Genomic DNA, 22088 nt, shown 5'->3' with positions numbered 1-22088 from the left:
TGGTAACAGTTTAATTATTGAACAAAGTAAGGATTTCTAATGTTATTTCATTTTCATTTGTTGTTTATTAAAATGAAGTGGAATCATTAGGGCATATATGAATAGAATAAATGAATAAAATAGAATACTTAGTGTTGTTCTTTGGTAACCCCTTTTTTTTAAATGCAAAGACTAAAAAGATTTGACTTATATCTGTACATTCTGTAAAGCCTTTTATGCAAATAGATACAAGATTTACCAGGGGTCTTCTTACCCCAAGTACAGCAGTAAATAGTGGAGCAAGATGCCTTTTTACAAGATTTTCTTTTTTATAAAATGGAACTGTCTGCTGTTCCAGGTGCATGTGTTTATGAGCAACAACACTCACTCACTCACTCACTCACTCACTCACTCACTCACTCACTCACTCACAAATGTAGTTTACATTTAAAGTAAATGTACTGTTCATCGTTGTTAAAGGGGGTATTTTCCACCTTTTCCCCCTGTGTCTTTTCTTTGTTAGGCTTCAGTGGACTAGTATACGTCACTGGCTTTTCTGGATTAAAAGTATTATCATAATTGGACCTGTTTATAAAAAATGAGGAAAAAGACACTGGCGCGCGCACACACACACATGCCCCAAGATAATCTATATGCAAACACTTAAGGACTCAAAATGATCCTGTGTATCAAGAAAAGTGAGGGAAGCCTCAGCATCTGGCCCTCTCACTTGTTTGAGTGGGGGTTGGAAACAGGTAACTGTTTTCTTAAAATATGCTGGTAAATCTATAAAACACACACACACACACACACACACACACACACACCTCATAATTCAGAGCCCCTGACAGAACACTTGCATTACACACCCTCCTGTCCTTCAACACAAAAGCAATTATTAAGATGGCTCACATAGTAGGAATTTTCCAAGCTGGTGGTCACCCTCATTGGACAGTGACATCGAGCCTTTGTTATGTGGTAAAAACTCAAATAATAATAATAAATAATTTAGTGACACAAAGCTGCCTCTCATCTGTGTCTGGAAAACATGTAAAATAGCATAAAATATTTTACAGGAGAAGAAAAGACTATCATAACTTTTGAAGGTAATCCCAAGTACTTTTTTGGAGCATTTCTATTGGTTCTATTGGTTCATCATGACAGCTGCTGTGATGACACTGATATTCTTGTGTGTGTGTTGGGGGAAGGGGGCAGTGTATGTGTATTTGTTGCATATCTGCCTTCACAATCATGAATAATAAACAACATCTAAATGTTTTTATTTCTCCATTTACAGTTTTTCCAGAAGGTCCACTCAGACAATGTTTTAAAAAATGACATTGTGTTTTCTGTGCATTTGGTTCAGTTCAAGTCCTCATTTCTAGATAAAACCTGTGGTCTTACACCATGAAATGAAATTAATTGTGGTGAAATGATGTGAGATGAAATAACATCACATGGGAAAAAGGTAAGCTCTTACATTCTTGAGAGAACCAAGCATGAGCGAGTGAAGCTCTGACAGCTTAAATGAGTTCAAGTTTTCATTTTTATTCTTCTACTTTAATCAAGTCTCTCACGCACTCATATATACAAAACTATAAACACTGCTCACTGTCCTCCACCAGCAGCATCAAACATCTTCTTCCTGCCCTCCATTCCGGACATGGCCTCCACATTCTTACGCCAGTCACCTACCTCAGTGGTCAGCACCTGCCAAAGGCACATACACATTGGTTGGTCAGACATATTGTAGAAAAGTTTGGAATCACTGTTTTCAATAATGTTCAATAATGTTGCAAAGAAGAAAAAGAGATGCTAGAAAAATACATTCTATACACAATACGTTGATGTTTTAGTTTATAGATTACCACAGGCTGTAAACTGCATAGAAGCTGTAAAAAAACCCTCTAAAGATCAAGAACATTTCAAAGATGAACAGAGCTTCAAATGGTTGAGAAGGCTGTTAACATCAAGATTAAAATTCATTTCCAGAATATTTGAAATGCAGTGAGCAAATCTCACTGAGCAGATAGCTTTGTCCAATCTATATTGCATCACTCATTTAAGATGGTTAGTGAGCATTTCACAGTGTTCCTAGTCTTAAATTGCCTCTGTCCCAACTTTTTTGTTGAAGGCATCACTTTCATAATGAGTGTAATTAAATATTACATGTATGTAAATTGAGTTTATAATCAGTTCATTATTTAGTCATTGATTTCCATTTTGGTTTCTAGTTTGACATTTGAATTTACATTAAATAAGCTATTGAAAACAAATATGACAAGATTTACATGACAATGTGGTATGGTATATATAATAATATAGCAACAGATTATGTATTAAAACATAGTAACAATAAAGTGATATGTGCTCACTATCAGGAAAAACTCAACTCCATTTTTGCTTATTTTTTCCACAATAGATGAACCAATAAAATATTTGAAAAGCTTTAAAGTTTTTTACATCACTGATATTAAAGGTTATACATTTCAAAGTCTTGTTTCTCATTATGTTTGTGTTCAAATACCTTCTCTTGTTTAATGTCCTCTTTCTTGACTGATTTGAGGTTGGCTCTGAGGTCCATGGAGCCTTTGTGCTTGGACCCCAGCAGTGCTCGCATCATCTCATCAGCAGACACGCGCACCTTCCTCAGAGCAGGCTTCTTAAACTTACCCCCGAGGTCCTCCACTTTCAGCTTCAGCTCGTGAATCTGTAACACATAGACTGGTTGTGATTGTACAGAATGATATAATATCTCATGCAGAAGATGTGAGCAGCCTTCTACCCTCACCTCTTTATTATTCTTGCTGACTTTGGCCTCAATGTCATACCTCTCCTCATCCACCACGTCAACTTTAGCATGAAGTTGTCTGCACAGTTTCTGCAGAGAGACACAAACACACGTAATGCCATCATTCTATTAACCCCTTCAAATCACAGCTGTATTACATGCTAAGTCTTATTATTTTGTAACTACAGGGACTTTAGTGCAAACTGGCTGAGCTTATTCTCAGAAGATTATTAGAAGTGTGTAGTAACACTTTAGGCTTGCTGGTGGAAACTGGACATTTATGGGATTAAAACCTGATACTTCCATATTTTTTTACACCATTTGACACCAACTGCCCTTTAAACTGAGTGAACACTTCATTATGAGTGGATCTAGTGCCATGACTAGGGTCTTATGGACCCCAGTACAAAAGCCAATGCCCCACCCATCCAAAAATTACTTTCAATGAATAAAAAACCACTGGGCCACATTCATCAACTGTTCTTATGAAGAAATTTCTTCTTAATGCATTTTTTTACAAAGATTCTGACATTTGCCAGATTCTGACATTTGCCAGTGAATCTACATACACTCAAGAGCACAAAGGTTCACACAGTTCCACACGTGTTTAAGAACACGTCATGAATCTGGCGTAAACTTTATTTTAGGACCTCTCTCAAGAACACATTCAAGAAATTTAGGAAGTCATTGGTGAGTGAGGCCCATTTATGTTTACTCACTTTTATTATGCCTCAAAGCCAATCACGATCATGTAACATCTGGCATTAACCTAAATGTTTACATGCATGTTCTGAACGATTACTGCTATTGAAATGCATCATAAATTAAAGAGAGATAATTAAACATTGGGGCTATATAATGGAAGTTGAGTGGTCATATGCAGTTTTATGCAAAACTGTTTTACATAGTTATAACTACGTATTACATGTTTTGTTGTTTTTCTTTGCTGAGTTTAACTTCTGCACAGGCCACATTTGATGTTTTTTAATGTTTTAATTTGATGTTAAATTCAGCAAAGTGTTAAAGAATGTGTCCTGTGTAGAACATGTGTTAACTTATCTTCACCTACACAATCAACAAAATGTCATTTGACCAGAAGATTACAAACTTTTGCATACCACTGTGTAAAATTGGATCTTTCTAGGCCCCTCACATAAATACTAACACAACTGTACACACATGACCCAGAAATGACTGTGACCCTGTGCGATGGGCCCCAGTGCAATTTCACCCCCTGCCCCATGTACAACATACAGTGGTGGTGATAGGATCCAGGGGTCACAATGTCTACAACTCAAATATAGCCATTTTAGTTGCTATGCACAATGACCACTGAACCTCCATCTGTCTTCTGACTTTTTATATGTAATATTGAAAATATCAAAATAATAGTAAACAGAAAAATGTTTTCTTTGGGAACTATTTTGTCTTCCCACACCCTGTATGTACGTCTCCACCATGAATGTATTTGTATATATAATATTTTAAGCAAATTTTTTTTAAGCAAAAAGATTTCATAAACTGGTCATAAAACAGTCCTTCAGGAATCAGGCAGTGTATCTGTAGTCATTTAATGTCGTAACTTTCTGTGAGGGAGCTTTTAGAGGCATTGAATGCTTCAGGCGTCTGGCTCCTATCAGCACCACTGTAAACAAGTTTCTCCAGAAAGCTAGAAAGCCGCAGTTCATCAAACCACTCTGAATGACTTTACACGATTATGACTTTATGAATAATTTAATAATGCAGAAATTTAGAAACCCTTTAATGGACCAACAGAAATGTATTAAAATTACTTTAATAAATTCTTGTGAGTGAGTGAGTTAATACTTTAACTTACAACCCCAATTCCAATTAAGTTAAAACAGAATATGATGATTTGCAAATCCTTTTCAACCTATATTCTATTGAATACACTACAAAGACAAGATATTTAATGTTCAAATGGAAAAACTTTATTATTTTTTGCAAATGTTCACTTATTTTGAATTTGATGCCTGCAACACATTCCAAAGAAGTTGGGACAGGGGCAACAAAAGACTGGGAAAGTTGAGAAATGCTCAAAAAAACACCTGTTTGGAACATTCCACAGGTGAACAGGTTGATTGGAAACAGGTAAGCGTCATAATTGGGTATAAAGGGAGCATCCCTGAAAGGCTCAGTTGTTCACAAGCAAGGATGAGGCAAGGTTCACCACTTTGTGAACAACTGCGTGGGCAAATAATCCAACAGTTTAAGAACAACGTTTCTCAATGTGCAATTGAAAGGAATTTAGGGATTTCATCATCTACAGTCCATAATATCATCAAAAGATTCAGAGAATCTGGAGAAATCTCTGCAAGTAAGCAGCAAGGCAGAAAAACAACATTGAATGCCTGTGACCTTCGATCCTGCATTAAAAACTGACATCATTCTGTAACGGATATTACCATATGGGCTCAGGAACACTTCAGAAAACTATTGTCAGTGAACACAGTTCGTCGCTCCATCTACAAATGCAAGTTAAAACTCTGCCATGCAAAGTGAAAGCCATACATCAACAACACCCAGAAACGCTTCCGGCTTTTCTGGGCTCCAGCTCATCTGAGATGGACTGACGCAAAGTGGAAAAGTGTCCTGTGGTCTGACGAGTCCACATTTCAAATTGTTTTTGGAAATCATGGACGTCAAGTCCTCCGGGCCAAAGAGGAAAAGGACTGTCCGGTTTGTTATCAGTGCGAAGTTCAAAAGCCAGCATCTCTGATGGTATGTGGGTGTGTTAGTGCCCATGGCATGGGTAACTTGCACATCTGTGAAGGCCCCATTAATGCTGAAAGGTACATACAGGTTTTGGAGCAACATATGCTGCCATCCAAGCAACGTCTTTTTCAGGGACATCCCTGCTTATTTCAGCAAGACAATACCAAGCCACATTCTGCACGTGTTACAACAGCGTGGCTTTGTAGTAAAAGAGTGCGGGTACTAGACTGGCCTGCCTGCAGTCCAGACCTGTCTCCCATTGAAAATGTGTGCATGTTATGAAGTGCAAAATACGACAACAGAGACTCCGGACTGTTGCGCCACTGAAGTTGTACATCAAGCAAGAATGGGAAAGAATTCCACCTACAAAGCTTCAACAATTAGTGTCCTCAGTTCCCAAACGCTTATTGAGTGTTGTTAAAAGGAAAGGTGATGTAACACAGTGGTAAACATGCCCCTGTGCCAACTTCTTTGGAATGTGTTGCAGGCATCAAATTCAAAGTGAGTGAATATTTGCAAAAAACAATAAAGTTTATCTGTTTGAACATGAAATATCTTGTCTTTGTAATGTATTCAATTGAATGTAGGTTGAAAAGGATTTGCAAATCATCGTATTCTGTTTTTATTTATGTTTTACCCAACGTCCCAACTTCATAGGTTTTGCCCATCTTTTTTCCATTGTATGTTGGGTTGTCCACATATACAGAAGCTTTGGTTTGAGGTCATTAAGGCGATTGAGGAAATTTTCAAATGTTCTCTTAATTCAGAGGCTAAGATTTGTGTGTCACGGCTCAATGATGGTTTACCTCAAAAATTTTCAGGTATACGTTTGCTGCATATTCTTTTGTATTGTGCTTACATGTGCTTTTTGTTCTAAATTAGTCCCACTTATAAAGTTTATGTCTGAATACAATTTGTTTAACTATGTGTATATGAGTGTATCTAGGATGTACATGTAGCTCCCACTTTTTTTTCTCATTCCTTTTTCTCTTCCCCTTTCACCTCCTCTTTAATTGTATACTGCATATAATGTTTTCGTCATGTAATTTGTACAATATCTTTGTTTTGCCTTAAAATGTTTAATAAAAATATTTATTTAAAAAAACGCTTTGCCCTTTCCTAATAAAGCTACTTTTTTATTATTCGGTTTGATGTTTTGTTACTATGTTGTTAAGATTGTAGTGGGAATAATCTACATTAATTGTGTGACAGTTTCCACACTCACACTCACTGAGCACTGCCTGATTACTTTAAGCGATGTGGTCACTGTGGTCTATTTTAGTTACTCTCTCTACCTCATCGACTAAGCTTCCATTCATGCACCTGTAGCTCATCCATTGCAAGCCCAGACATCTGCAGAGGTTGGAGTCCTCCCAGGTAGCGGACCTTCTCCTCATCACGGGTCACTTTCTCCTGCTCCAGATCCTCCATCGCTCTCTGCAGCAGCAGAATCTGACACACAAACACCCCTTAGAGTACACATAAACTAGTGCAGCAAACTGACCACATACATGTCCCTCAATGTGTGTAAATTACATGTTTTGTCAGTTTTTAAGTAGAAATAAATGTATATGTCCTCTACAGAGAACACACTTCACATTTCAGTGCACAATTACTGTTTATTTTCTGAATTTAACATATTGGGAAACAATAAAATATAAAATGTGGCCTGTGCAAAAGTTATGACATGTATTTTCATGTTTTCTTTTTTTCAATATTTAAAATTCAGCAAATAAATAAAGATTGTGCACTAAAATTGACAGAAACTTTATATTTCAGTATGTTCTGTGAAGAGGAAGTGTAAAAGAAATATAGAGGAAAATCAACAAACATGACTTGGGTGCTCAAATTTTTGCACGTGACTGAATACAGACACCCCATATTCACTGTTGTTCGTTGATCTTTTTCTCTTCCTGTTCACAGAAATCCTGAAATATTGAAATATCCTGAAAATGACGAAACATCTAAAAATACATTTTGTTAGTTTTAGATTGTTTGCAATATATAAATTCACATCTTCAAAGTTATTTGTGTATATAAAACAACAAAACATAGTTAATATGCCAATTAATTCCAGACTATTAAATGGAAGTGTAGATCAGATGATTAACCCTGATATGTAAATAGATAAAGAGCAATCAGAAAAAATGTAACTCACTTTCAGAGACAGCTTTCTCGAAGCTGAGATCTTTGACTTAGGCTAGAAAAAAAAACAGTTCAGCATTTTGGTTTCAGTTGGTATCAGAGTTTCACTCCCAGTGTTTTATGCAGAAACTCATTTAGCAATTATCTAAAAAAGGTCTACTAAAACAGAAATCTTTGTAGAAATGTAATGACAATCTACAGGAGGTTTCAGTACGGTTATAACCCAACTTAAAAACACAATATAACAAAATAGAAATTAAGTACGTTTCAGTGTTTCGAGTTTGGAGGGAAGTACCTTAGCCTGAACCCGAGGGGCCATTGGCCTGGGGGCATCCTGTGTTCATGTAAAAGAAAAAGATAAATTATTATCATAATTTATGCAGATTTAGTTTTAGTAAATACATTGCATATGTAAAAAAAATTGAATCTTTAAAAGCACTTACACTGTAGACGTTTTAACAGAGAGTGGGCAAAGAGAGAAGAGGAATGAGATTAAACAGTTTTACAGTAGGACAAGAAAATCCATACACTGACCTCAAATATCAATGTTCATGTACATACAAATGAAGTTAATATACATTTGCACTTTTGCTAGTGGGATGATCAGAATTAAGAGGTTTTCACAGAAGACAAATGCATTTAAAATATACTCACTCGTCCGCCATTGTGAAACCTGAGATCAGAGGAAAAAGACAAGAACACATATCAGCACAAGGAACACAAAGCAGTGGTCACCTGCGCAATGATTATATAAAAGATGCTATATAAACGCTGTAATATTGTAATAATGAGGGGAAAATAATCCCTTACTTGGAGCCTGTAAGAAGCACCATCATATCTACACAGTTTAGCTCATTCAAAGAGATACTATTACAAAACAAATGACTTATTTTGTTTCTCACCTTCTCTTTAAGTCCCGAAAAAGTGATAACACATCTACAGTCACAATACACAGCAGTGCACAGAGCTCTATAATGCAGTCTCTCTACATAGGTAAGTGTAAATGAATGTAAAGAAGGCTACAGTACCTTAGCTGCTGTCTGTGGCGCTACTAACAGCACACAGACTGAGACAATGGGTTTTATGTGTGACAGATGGTAGGTAAATAATTATAGCACACAGACAGCAATGTCGATGACCAGACCAGCTGCCTCTGTACGTGTGTGTGTGGGTGATGGCTTGCCAGACCTTGCATTTCTTCTCCTGTCACACAAGGACACAGTAAGACCATAAGAAGTCAACCATAAATCTCTGCTCGATTACATCCAACAAAAACTGTATATATTTATATGACCATTCTAAACACAGCAAACATGCACTCACACAATACAGAGCCTTCAGCTGAGGACAATATTTAGGGGTCACTACATGGAGCAAACAATACTAAATGTAGCAGACCCATCCACAACAAGCTAGACACAATCATAAATGACAAGAAAAGCTGAGGTCATAAAGTCCACACCATGCTAGGCCGTATTACAAATAATAACACTACAAACATCACATCCCTGTCATATCAAATCCTTTGTGACTCTGTTTTCTCAGCTGTTCGTTTTAACTCAGGCCAATAGAGATGGTCCAAAACTACTTAGAACAAAACCTTGCTATGCTAACACACATGTTTAAATTTAACACCTTAAATGGCTGGGGACCATTGACACACCCAAAGTTTTATTCCATGCTTCTATAACCTAAGAATAGCTCAGCCAGTTTGCATTGAAGTCCCAGTAGCTAATGAATAATAAGCCTTAGTGTATTACCAGCATGGGATTTATGGGGTTAAAGCAACAGTTTATCAATAAATCAAATTTACACAATTTTCTCCTCATCCTAAACATAGCTGATTGGCTGAGAAATGTTTCAGTTTTTGTACATTAGCTACAAAGCTAACATAATAGAATTTCATGTCACACAAAACGATTTCTGTTATGTTTTCTGTCATCAAACTGTTTTGATGACAGTTAATAAAAGCTAACTTAGCCAGCTAAGATATTCTAACATTGCTCTGCAGGGTCATTTATTATTAGACATCATATTAAAATGGGTGTTAGCAAATGCAGTGGCCCAGATAAGGTTTAGCTACCCTAATAGCTGTTTGTTAATTTGCCATTGAGCTGTGAAGCTTGGTATTCTACACAGTTTTATCTAAAACTGTTTCAGCTTCAGAAATGAATTAACTACAGCTCTGCACTCCAGATGATCCGGCGTCTAAGTAATATCTGCCTCAGTAACATTTATCCATTTCTTAGCACAAGCTGATTGTTCAGCACACCGGCATCCAGAATACAACATATTTTGGTTTTGCTGGTGACCACTATGCTGTTTTTTCTATCAGGGCTATCAGAATAAGCAGTGCTTACAGACAGCTACAATTCAGTGATTGGTTGAGCGTCATGTCAATCATTGTTTTGCAATAGGCAATTACAGTCTGATGTTCTGATTTTAATTTAGAGCGTGGATTCTAATTCCATCTGATGGGGCACATAAGAAGTATAATTATGGCCGAAGAATTAATGAATGCGCAGTGATGTCCCCAATGAAAAGCAAAAAGATGATAGTCATGCTGACCAGAAATGGACACTTAAAGACACTCATTGAAACGACAGTGCCAACAATAAGTCGGTTTCACCTAAAGTGGTTACTCTGTGGTTTATTTTTGAACTGTGAGTTTTGCTTTGTCATAAGGAGCTGGGTTTATCCATTAAAAATATCCCAGCACTGATCACCAGGTGACTGTACTTCTTGGGAGGATAACGACACTGCAGAGGAATGTGGGGAGGGGAAGGGGTGTTCGATGTCTGTCATTTGCTTAAAACACATCCAAAGACTGCAGAGACGTGACAGAGACTTTAACTGTCTTCTTCCTTTGTGTGAACTGAAGCACACATACAATTTACAATGCTACAAATCATGAGCAACACACCAGCTGAACTCTATATAATGTTGAAAAAAGATGAAGATTAATAGATAGACAGACAGACAGACAGACAGATAAGCAGACACAATGCAAGTGACAGACAAATATTTCATAAAGAAACTATTTAAACTATTATGATTGAAGATAGTATAGTAAAAGTTTAAAGTTGCAGATGTAATTTAGACTGCTATAGAGACAACACGTATATGTTTTTGCACACTAAAGCTGTATAGGCTATTTATTCAGTAACCTTTTCATGGTCAGCAGAGAGGTATGCCAGCTTCCCAGACTATGCAGCATTGTGCCACTGTGGCCGTCCATCACTTGTACACTGACAGAGCGCATGTACACAAGACCAAAGTGACAGTAATCTCTAAGTGATTGTGCTACTATTAGCACATTTCCACCTAAGACAACTCAACAGTGTAAAAATCCCTATGACTCTAAAGCTGCATTTAAAGTCAAATCCGACATTCTAAGGCACACAGTAACACAGTCAAAAGTGTGTCAGATGTGAGCTTAATATAACATGAGATCAGCTTATGCAAGTGGTTTAGAAATAAATGCCAGTCAAACAGGACAGGTGTGTGTGTGTGTGCGTGTGTAATAATAGTAATGCAATTGTAGGATTGCCTGTCTCCTAGTTGAAATTCAAAGGGATTAGTCTTTAAGTCTCTGACTTTACATTTGTGGTACCTGTGAGGTGTCCATTAGCGTGAATGTATGAGGTGAAATGACAAGCCCAGTGACACTGCACATGTTGAGGATTTGATAACGTTTCAACTCAGGATCAGTTAATCAGCCCTGGCTGTCTTTATATAATTCCCATCCCAGGTTTGACATAAGCCCTTGGGCCGAGCAGTGTCTCTGTCCTCATGCTCCTCTGGCTGCTGCCTCTACCCAGGAAAACCTCGCACAAGACTCCCTGTGTTGCCATGTTGATCATTTTTGAATTGGGGGGGGGTGCAAAGAGGATAGGCCACTCGGCCAAAGATCTATTTTATAGCAATACACTGTATGATTCACTTCCAAATAGAAGTACTTAAAGTGAAATTTAATTCAATTACAATTAAATGAATTGTTTTTTTTTTTGTTATGAAATGGAATATTATTTTAATAATAAATCTAAAATATTTAAATAATACAAATACATTTGTTCTTTTACTGGTTGAGGAGGTTTGGTTGTGGGAAAGTTTCTAGCAGGCCAAATCAAATGTTTTTTGACCCTGAGGCCCCACTTTGGGCCTGATTTACAACAAAGGCTTGTGTCTGTTTTTTTCCAAAGTAAGTAGAGTAATGATTTAATGGTACTTTGACAAATAGCACTTCATGACCCAAGATATTGTCCTGCACTTTGCATAAAAGCTCACACACATAAAAAGGTCAGGGACATGCAGAAAAATCAGATATATACCATACATGAGAGCAAGTCTGCTTTCTAGAGAGGTGCTGTTCCTACTGATGCCCAGTTCTGCTGGCTTCTGTGCACTTGTGTGGGTTGCATGAGTGTGTTTAGTGTAACTACTAATTTTATTGTACTCGACGAACACAGCCACAATGCTTTTTACTGTCGTGTGTATTCTGCATCATGTAACTACACTAAGCTTCTTGGACAGGTAATTTAACTTAAGTACCGGATAAACCTCCAGGTCCTTATCCTAAACACCAATAACCCGAGTGCTAAAGGCAATTCATGCAGCGAAATCAGTCTAATAGGAGGAGTTTTGTGTAACTTGGCAACCCTGAATGGAACCTCCTACCTGTCGCCTTTGGCATGTAACGCCACTGCAGTGTGTTTATCTCCAATGAGCCTTATTAGCGAATACACCGCAGTTTTATTGGTACCATTCAAACCTACCGACATGATCTTTAAGGAATAACCGCAGCGCAGTGCTTTTCTAATCATCTACGTCAGGAATACCGTTTTAATTCGTGTTATGGGATCGAAAGGCTCGCTAGGCCGATGGACCGACTGTAACGTCAAATTGAAAACGCTGCGGTATTTTGCAGCTTTGCTGAAACGCCAAGCTCCGGTGAGTAACGTTAGCTAAATGCTGATCAGTGAGCATGTGTTAGCAAAAATCCGCCTTAACACGGGCATAAAGTCAGAGTCGCGTTAGCTGTGTTGCTAACTAGCTAATAATGCATGCTACACGAAACTGAAGTCAAGCTTCTTATTCAGATTTTCCCATTACACCTTAAACAGCTTAAACAGTTAACCCAAGCTAGCTAGTTAGCTAACTAGTTACCTTCTGGCGTCTGAACCTGAGGCGCTGGAATCTAACTCCTGCACTAGTTAAGGTGGAACGGGAAAATCGGAATAAGAAGCTGACTGCAGCCTCGTGAACGCTATGGCGCAAGGTGCAGACTACGACGCAATGTGTGAGGTTCGCTGGTGGTTCCGTTAAAGGCCGGTGTTGTACCGACTCCAGCGCCCCAGCAGAATCAGAATCAGCACAACACTGCTACAGTACTGCTGCTGGTACTCGACTCACTCAAGAACACTGTCGCTTAGCAAGTTTTAATATAACTGTTACGGCTAACTAGAAGCTAAGCTAGTTAGCTAGCTGACCCTTAACGTTATGCAACCGATGTCCATAACAAAACCAGTGCTTTCTCACAGGTTCAGCTGGTAAATCTAGGAAGCAAATTAGCTTAGCCACCTGACTAACTAAGCTAACTAGCTGACAGTTATCCTTGCCAAGCCTGTTTAAAATATAGGTTATGTTGGATGTATCGAATAAAGTAAAGCAAATATTTGTCACTCTAAGCGGAGTTAGTTAACCTACTAATCTGTTACTGCTATGCCGTAATTAGCCAACCCAGTTACCGCTGCATTTCCAACCTTACTGTACGTGGTTTATTTTCTTGTTGAATGATAAAACCAAAACATACTCTTAGATTTTGTTGCTGCACTTGCGTTCTTCACATGTAACGTTCATTTATAGGTAAATGTAAAATAACTGGAATGGTGATTTGAAGTGTCAGGTAACGTTAAAATGAAGCTGAACTAACTAAATCTCTATGAGTTTGTGCAGGTCTTAGTTTTCCCTTCCTGGTTCAAATGCACCCAGCCTGTCAATTGCAGCTGATCTGATTATGCGACCCATACCTGTCTGCAGCATCTGCAGCATGTTATAAATGTTTAGAGGTCCACGACATCTCAGACGTTTTGGTTCTTGTTTTGTGACTTTAGGTCTGGTGTAGGTAAAAAAAAGTAACAAAAAAAAACATGCCAGGGAAACTGAAGGCCAAAATTGTGGCGGGCAGACACCTGCCCGTCATGGACCGTGCAAGTGACCTCACTGACGCCTTTGTTGAGGTGAGTCCAGACTTGTTCAGCTTTACTTACAGCTTCAGTCACGCATTTATTGGTTTATGTACAGTTTCAGTCAAGCAATTACAGCTTCAGTAGCACATTGACAGCTTTATATACAGCTTCAGTCACACATTTACAGTTTTACATGTAACTTCAGTTGTGCATTTACAGCTTTACATACACCTTTAGTTTTGAAAAATGTACCAGTTGCATAGCGAGAATTTTATTTTTGTGGGATTACATGTTGTGGGTCCATCTATGAAGCATTATGTTCCATAGGAATCGCTATATTGAGGATGTCAATCACTGTCATCTGCATTATATTCTAGCTACCGTAGCCAGGAAGATAAAAATTTTAAATTTAAATATCAAAAGATTGCTGACTTCGCATTTAACAGTCTTGCTGACAGAATACCACAGTGGATATTGACTAATTAACCATAGGCCTAAAATTTGGCACTAGGCACTTATTTACTTTACCGAAATCTGAAGGTGCATTCAGAAATTTGAGGAGGTCTAGGCTCCCTACAGATCCTCCTGCAGCTGTGCCCCCTATATGCACAACTTTACATACGGCTCCACACATTTGCAGGTTTATGTACATTCTGATACATGTACAACTTCACATACAGCTTCAGTGCCATCTTTGTAGCTTTACAGAGCCTACATTCTAACATATTTACAGGTTTACAAACTGTTCAGTGTATGTACAGCTTTATGTATAAACACCTGCAATCACACTAACAGTATTTTTGTTTAATAGGTGAAGTTTGGAAACACAACTTTTAAAACTGATGTGTATCCCAAGTCTCTGAATCCCCAATGGAATTCAGAGTGGTTTAAGTTTGAGGTGGGTTTAAGTTTTTTTTTGTCTATTTGATGAATTTTGCTTATACTGTAACTTAATTAAATAAGTTACACCGCCACCTTCTCTCTTTGTAGGTGGATGATGAGGATTTGCAGGATGAGCCATTACAGATAACTGTTCTGGATCATGATACATACAGCGCTAATGATGCGATAGGGAAAGTTTACATCGACATTGATCCACTACTTTCCAGTGAAGCTGCTACAGTCATCTCTGGCTGGTTTCCCATCTACGATACCATACATGGTGTGTACCTGCAGTGTAATTTTTTCTTTCAAGGTTCATTTGACTCAATGTAGAATCACTGGAGTTGAGCAACACCATTACTGTTACATTTAACCTTCCAAACTGATGGGACTGTTGACTCCCTTTTTGTTTAAGTGCTTTGGCATGTAATGTTTTTACTAAACAGTCTGCAACACTTTATGCATGTTCTGTGTGTAGTGACATGGAGTTTGTGTCGTAATCCTGTGATTTTTAATCTTATTTATTTATTTATTTATTTATTTATTTAAAAGGTATAAGAGGGGAGATCAATGTGCTAGTTAAGGTGGAACTTTTCAATGACCTGAACCGATTCAGACAGTCTTCCTGTGGAGTCAAGTTCTTCTGTAGTAAGTCTCCAGACCAAATTTCTTATTTACCTATGTTTTACATTTTCCTCTCTCTTGACCTCTTTTTTTGTGTATTCTGTTTTCTGTTTAATGCTGTCTGGCTCTGGTCATCTTTCTCAGAGGCTGTATGCTTTTAATTCTGTCGATTTGCTTTCTCCCTCTCTTCCCATCTCTGCATGCCAGCCACATCTATTCCACGATGTTACCGTGCTGTGATGGTTCATGGCTTTGTGGAGGAGCTGGTAGTAAATGAGGATCCAGAGTACCAGTGGATTGACCGCATCCGAACCCCACGAGCTTCCAATGAGGCCCGTCAAAGACTCATCTCTCTTATGTCAGGTATAAATGCTCACGTGTGCCTGATTGCTGATCTTCCATCAGTGTGTACAGGCCAATCAATGCTGAGAAGTTTCATTACTCGAACACACATATTAGGGCTGGTGTCACCACCGATTTGGAGCTCAGATCTAGCCTCCAACTGCATACTTGGAACGTGTTAGCGTTTTAGAGACACACCCCCAAAGCAGCAAAACTGACTTGAGGGCTCTGGCTGTTTGTAGTGAACATGTATTTTTGTCACGGTTAGTGCCAGATGGTATTGATAAAATTCAGTAAAGGAATATATGTTACATAATATGTATGTTTTTATACAGTACTCTTCACAATTATTAGCACCCTTAGTAAAGATGAGTGAAATGTATTGTAAGAAATTGAAATTTGTTGTAAGAAAATTAACATCTCAATAAAAAAAAGGAAATATTCAGACATTGAGGTAAATTTAATCAGAGAAAAAAAATCCCTCAACAAGTAATAATTATTTTTAACAAAACATTAGAACCTTACCCCAATACGTTGTACAGCTTGCCTCTGCCGATTAAACAGCACGCAGTCTTCTCTTGTAACGTCTTGTAAGGCTGGAAAATACCGAGCTGGGAATTTGAGACCATTTCTCTTTAGAGGATCTCTCCAGGTGGCCCAGGGCCCCAGGGTCCTCTTTTGTGCACTCTCCTCTTTAGCACACCTCACTGGTTTCTGTTGAGTGTAGATCAGGGGTCTGAGATGGACATGGTAGAAGTTTGATATAGTGTTTAGTAAACCATTTTTGTGTTGTTCTGGACATATGTTTTGGATCATTGTCCTGCTGGAAGGTCCATTGACGACCCATTTTTAGTTTCTTGGAAGAGGAAGACAGATTTTGATTTAAAATCTTCTGGTATTTCATGTAGTCCATGATGCCATGTAATCAGTCCCTGTGTGTATGCACATGAAAAAATATGAAGAGGACAATTTTCAAAAGAGGACCAAGACATCGTAGTATGTAAAACAAAAGCTTAGGAAATAAATCTAAAATGGTAGAAAACACTGTATTCTCTGCCACCTCTATGGTTGTTTACTGAGGCAATAATTGCTCTGTATTTTTCACAATTATTTAGCATGATTTTTTCCCTAAGCTGAAAAGTGATGTTTTACAGTCTTTTTTTAAATGGGTAGCGTCCCACCCATAATGTTGGTCTTTTGCTGTTTAGCTTTAGAGAACTGTCGCTGATGTAGCACTGGCATGGCAAGGCTTGAGTATATGGAAGAGAAATGAACCCTAGAAAGAGCCATTTCTCATTCTTCATCTAACAGGAGAACCCCTTGATCATGTTCCCGTTGATCTCCTATATGAGATATTGAGGGATTATATCCTCATAATTTGAGTATGAATCACTGAGACTCTACCCTTGTTTAACTTTTTTTTTTTTTTTTTTTTTTTTAAACTATACATTTTGCCCCACCACTTTTGGAGGCATGTTGCCACCCCTGCTGAGGGTGTGCATGCTATATGATTAGGCAGAGAGAGGGTATCAAAGATATGAGTTGGGGCTAAGAAAAAGCACTTTAAATCTCAGATCGCTTTATTACATGATGCAAACAAACCTAAACTGGACCAGACCCCATTTGGCATTTAGTGCACACACTAGAGCCAAGAAAAAACACACAAACATGGGGTTGACAAACTCAGAAATCAAAGAGTGCTGAAGAAATATTTCACTACAAACTGGCAACCCACTTGGCATTGTAAAGAGAGTGACTTTTTGCCAGTGTTCAGCCAGGTGATCCTCTGTTTTTCCACTGTCTTACTTGCATGTGTTTACAATTTTTCCTCTCTACTAGTTCTCTGATTGGCCGTTTCCTGAATTACATCACTGGCCATGTAGCTACTTATGAATGATTTGAGTTTTAAAAGTAAAATATCTGCAAATATATGAAGGCCTTTGATCACATCAGGAGCTAAAGGCTAAAGACTTGTGTCTCTTCTCATACTGCCAGATCATTTGGGCTGTTAATCGCTTTTAACCAAGCTCCCAACTTGGAAAATTGCATCAGATTGTGAAAATTAGTCAGAATGGGCAAATTGGGGTTTAAATCAGATTAATCAATATGTAGTGTAGGGTCACTGTAACCGAGATATTCAGCTTTGTGAGACACGTCTCAGGAAGCTTACTATCAAAGTATACTGGTAATGGTTACATTTCACCCTGCAGTAGTCATGGTGTTTGGTTCTCTCTGCAGGTGAACTCCAGAGGAAGATTGGTCTGAAAGTTCTTGAGATGGGTGGGAATGCAGTGGTGGGCTACCTGCAGTGTTTTGACCTGGAAGGGGAATCTGGCCTTGTTGTTCGTGCCATCGGCACTGCCTGCACACTCGACAAACTCAGCAACACATACACACCTGCAACAGCCATAAACCCTTGTAACTCATCTCCGTCAAAAGATATAAAAGAGTGAGTGAGTGCGTTTTTGCACAAAAATGCAAAACGGCCCTGCCTTCGTGCAATGGCCAGGAATAGTCTGTGTAAAATAAAAAAAAAAAAAGTGCCACATCTTGCGGTGTTTTTAGAATGACGCGACTGTGGATGGAACTATATTCAGCTATCCCTGTTCAACCAATATTTTAGGTACAGGTATATTTTGGATTGGATGGTGACTAGCCAAAGGTAATTGCTTCATTAATGAACTGAACTGTTCAGCAGTTTTATCTTAGGAGAGCATTTCTTATTAGTTAAGCAGGGATACCTCTGAAACATTAGGTGAAAGTAAATGCGCTCATATTGTTTGTGCAGTAGCTTGTTTTGTCTGTGTGAAGGGTTTGTTTGTTTTAGGAGTATGTTCTACTGTAATATATTCTCAACATACAAACACTCCACACCTTCAGCCATGCCTTCCCTTTCCTTGCATGCCCTCTCTTTATTTTTCCACCGACTCTGTCTGACCTCCCCCTTCTTCCCTCTTTCTCTATCTCCTGCACGCGACTTCTTTCCTGCGCTTGCATGTTTGTATTAGTGGGCTGTGGTGAAGTTGCAGCTGTGGCGTGCCGAGTTGGGCGTTTTTTGCGTCGGTCCTGTGTCTACAGTCTATTTTGCTCAGCATATTTGAGTGCGTGAGTGTTCATGTTCACAACCACACAAGCCTCTGTGTTTTGTTCTTGTGCTCAGTTAGGGGGAAGGTGTTGTACTTCTCTTTGTTTGCAATTTTTTTGTGTTTTGCACTTTCTGTCTGTGTCTGCTTGCTTGGATGGGTTTGTCGTTGTGTATGTACTCCACGTCTGTGCGTGTATATTTCCACACATCTTTATATATATATATATATATATATATATATATATATATAAACATATACATGTATGTATGTATGTATGTATGTATGTATGCAAGCAAGTGTGAGTTTTGTCCATGTACAGTTCTATGCAAAAGACAGAGACCAACTTCATTTATTTAGTTTCTGGTCAAAATGGCCATTAAGTTGTTCATTTTTCAAGCAAAAAAAATACATATCTGTATATATGTGATTTGCGCAAAGTTTTGGCACATTTAATATTTTTTTATTTATTTTTTCCACTATGTGAATTTGCACATTTAAGTTGCCTGTAGCAGATGTGTTAGCTTACTTTCTCTTAGAAAATCAACAAAACATGCAGTTTTTCTGTTTTTTTAGTGTGTCCACCTTTTGCCTTTATTAAAGCTTCCATTTTTTTGAGAGACTTGCCTGGAATTTTTCAAAGAAATGTGCAGGGATATTTTTCCACACCTTCAGAGATCAGGCTTAAACGTTCTGCATTGTCTGCTTCTCACAGTTCCAAATTTAGACTCTTCAGTCTGAAAGACCTTACTACGTATCTCAAGGGGCCAGTTTCAGTGTTCTAGTGCAGATTCTCTTCTTTTTGTCTAGTTTCTTTTAACAGCTTCTTTACAGCTACACATCCATTCAAACCAATTGAGTACTGACAGTTCTAGAACTTTTTAGATCTAAAGTAAGAGTTGAGTTTGATTTTGCTCCTGTCTCTCAAAAATGAAAACTTTTAAGTAGTGTTTAACTGAACACCTTTTTTTGGAAATGTGTGGGTTTTTTTTCTCACTTTGACTTTCCCTGTTTTTATGGAAGGTTTAAGAAGATATGGGACAAAGCACTATCTCCTGAAAAAATAATATCTTGTACATCATGGCTTATTTGACTGAAAATTAAATAATTGAAACGTGGTCTCTGACTTCTGAACTGTACTGCATGTTTGTATGTGCTTTGTGTATCTAAGTGTGTGTAAGTTTGTGTGTGCCTTTGTGTGTCCGTGTATGAATGTATGAAACACACGTGTGTGTTTGTGTGTGTGTGTGTGTGTGTGTGTAGCTCTCCGCAGGCTGTTCCTTCTGCTCTTGGATGTCGCTCCACTCACAGCAGTCCGGTTCACAGTGCAAGCAGCCGTCTCTCTCAGGGCTTCTCCGTTTCTGTGCCAACCCTGCTGTTCGCCGGTATGAAACACAGACACAGGAGCTCAGACGGCCCCAGAGCCAGGCAGTGTAGGCAGGTACCCCCACGACCCCATGATCCCACCACAACCCTGCAAAAGATCTCTCACCACCCCCTCTTCATTGGACGAGATGGCTATGACATCACAAGACCTGCCCTTCAGCTGCCAAAGCAACCTTTTCTGCAGCTAAGGCTCTGCCCCACAATATGCTTCTGACCAATCAGTGGGCTGCATTCAGCTCGCATAGTGTAGCCAGTCAGATTTCTGGGTTTAGCTGTCGCGTGTGGTTTTTGGTAGTAAACAGGGATGTTAAATTTGTCAGTTTGGGCAAGTTGAATCAGTTGAGGGGGGAAGTCGGCGTTCATATTATTTCTGGTGCCGTTATCAGAGGGTTGTGCTTTAGTTAGCTGAGCGTTGTGCTTTGGTTAGCTGAAACAAATGCTTTTTCATCTCATGGCTTTGTATTGTCACTTTTTTGTTTTGGTATTGCCTGTTCTTTTCCTACTCTTGTGTTGAACTCATGTTTGTTGGTTTGATTCTTTTTGCCTGCCCGCTCTCTCCTGCCACCATCCCCACAGCCTTCCTGTCCAGCAGCAAGCAACCAACACTCTCCTCTCCCCTTCAGCCTTTTCTCTCCTTTACCTTCAGTCTTTCTCCCTCCCTCACATACATCCCCACACACGCCCGCACGCACGCACGCACGCACACACACGCGCGCACACACACACCGCCTGTGTGTGTACGTAGTGGGTGTGAGACTGAGTGTGTTCCTCCTTGCTCTGACAGGGCGGGTTTTGGGGAGGAGGCCCCTGGTGTCCCGTTGTCCTCCGGACCCCCCACCCCTCTGAGAGCCCAAACCTTCTCCTCCTTCTCCCCTTCCAAGTCCTACAGCCGCCAGTCCTCTTCCTCTGACACGGAGCTCAGCCTTACCCCCAAAACTGGTAAGACCATTCATATCCCTGCTCCACCCCAGATCTACCTAACGCTCTCTACACACGTGGTACGCACTCACAGAGTTGGATAATCAGGCCTGTGGTCGCTATCAGGCTTCATATTTATTATTGCACCAACCATCGCAGAGAGCGGGAGGTACCACACTTTCCCTTCATTTGTTTGAGTCTGCTTTTGTGTTTATTTTTAATCAAATCATATTTATTTGTACTTATTTTTTTATATTGATCCATGGTCTTTATTTTGTTTGTATGTGTGGGTATGTATGAAAGAGTGTTATTTAAATAGGGGTAAGCCATGATTAAGTAGAAGGAAAGTCACGGTATATTGTGTAGTGATGAGCTGTTTTGATGGTGTAACATTAATTTGTTGTATTTTCTAGGCACATAAGACAGAAGCATTATTTTTTTATGTAGCCACAGATATTGCGACACTTCCCAGCCATGAATCCCATTCTAAAAAACTGAAATACATTCCTCATGTTTAATACCTCCAAGCCTTCCTCTTCAGTGTTGTCTCTCTTGCTGTCTGTCTTTTCTCTCTCTTACTCTATCTCGCTTTATTTCATAATTAATTTGTGCTTCATTATTGCTTCATTCTCATGTGATCTTTCCATTCCTTATCCTCTTTTTCCATACTCTTCTCTTCTCGTTTTCCTTCAGCAAGGATTTGTCTGTCTCCCAGTTCTCCTACCCTTCAATCTAAATCTTCACCCATTCCCACTACTAAGGCCCTCAGGAGTACAACTCCTCCCCCTCTCCATGTGAGCCAGTCAGACACAGCCATGCTGAGAAAGAGCGTGTCCTTCAGTGAGGACCTGTTACTGGCAGCCTCCGGTAGGACACACCCACTCCTGTCGTTACGACCCCCCTAATCCCCGACTGAGTGCACGCAGTGTGGCCAACCCCAAATTGACCCTTAACAGGAAATCACATTCCTCTTTGAGGGTTGAACTAACTAACGTTTTTGCAAACGTTAGCCAG

The 22088-nt window shown here is 39.0% G+C and overlaps 2 protein-coding genes and 1 long non-coding RNA gene across 22 annotated transcripts in view; 1 reads left to right on the top strand and 2 right to left on the bottom strand.

Moving 5' to 3' along the window:
- Window positions 1-1507: 1507 nt before the first annotated feature.
- Window positions 1508-8290, bottom strand: tnni1c (troponin I, skeletal, slow c). The gene is made up of 7 exons (XM_017690854.2): window positions 8276-8290; window positions 7947-7985; window positions 7665-7706; window positions 6830-6958; window positions 2771-2860; window positions 2507-2689; window positions 1508-1689 (listed from the first exon to the last, which is right to left on the bottom strand). Exons 1-7 carry the CDS (start codon window positions 8288-8290, stop codon window positions 1588-1590), a joined length of 600 nt encoding a protein of 199 aa, XP_017546343.2. The 3' UTR covers window positions 1508-1587.
- A 15-nt stretch (window positions 8291-8305) lies between these two features.
- LOC119263705 lies at window positions 8306-12296 on the bottom strand. The gene is made up of 3 exons (XR_005130480.1): window positions 11988-12296; window positions 8554-8854; window positions 8306-8324 (listed from the first exon to the last, which is right to left on the bottom strand). It is a non-coding gene; the product is annotated as an uncharacterized LOC119263705 (long non-coding RNA).
- A 39-nt stretch (window positions 12297-12335) lies between these two features.
- Window positions 12336-22088, top strand: part of c2cd5 (C2 calcium dependent domain containing 5) — a 32640-nt gene continuing 22887 nt past the window's right edge. For 3 of the 20 annotated variants that reach the window (XM_037540145.1, XM_017714201.2, XM_017714037.2), the window contains exons 1-8: window positions 12344-12601; window positions 13765-13890; window positions 14651-14737; window positions 14830-15001; window positions 15274-15369; window positions 15553-15708; window positions 17926-18136; window positions 20941-21095. In XM_037540145.1, coding sequence (XP_037396042.1) covers window positions 13801-13890; window positions 14651-14737; window positions 14830-15001; window positions 15274-15369; window positions 15553-15708; window positions 17926-18136; window positions 20941-21095 — 967 coding nt within the window. In that variant the 5' untranslated portion in view covers window positions 12344-12601; window positions 13765-13800. Of the gene's footprint in view, window positions 12602-13764; window positions 13891-14650; window positions 14738-14829; window positions 15002-15273; window positions 15370-15552; window positions 15709-17925; window positions 18137-20033; window positions 20208-20940; window positions 21096-21767; window positions 21942-22088 lie in introns of those variants that run through there. The other 17 variants (XM_037540136.1, XM_037540133.1, XM_037540135.1 and 14 more) reach the window with 11 other exon arrangements.

The sequence above is a fragment of the Pygocentrus nattereri genome, chromosome 7, assembly GCF_015220715.1.
Source record: "Pygocentrus nattereri isolate fPygNat1 chromosome 7, fPygNat1.pri, whole genome shotgun sequence".
Classification (NCBI taxonomy): Eukaryota; Metazoa; Chordata; class Actinopteri; order Characiformes; family Serrasalmidae; genus Pygocentrus; species Pygocentrus nattereri.
Note: the sequence above shows the minus strand (reverse complement) of the source record. Positions and strands in the feature narration are given on the sequence as shown.

Excerpts from the sequence above, each read along its gene's own strand:
- tnni1c (XM_017690854.2), bottom strand. Across the intron at positions 2,690-2,770 it reads TCAGCAAGAATAATAAAGAG|ATTCACGAGCTGAAGCTGAA; the intron begins GTGAGGGTAGAA and ends TATGTGTTACAG. Across the intron at positions 1,690-2,506 it reads AGGACATTAAACAAGAGAAG|GTGCTGACCACTGAGGTAGG; the intron begins GTATTTGAACAC and ends TGCCTTTGGCAG.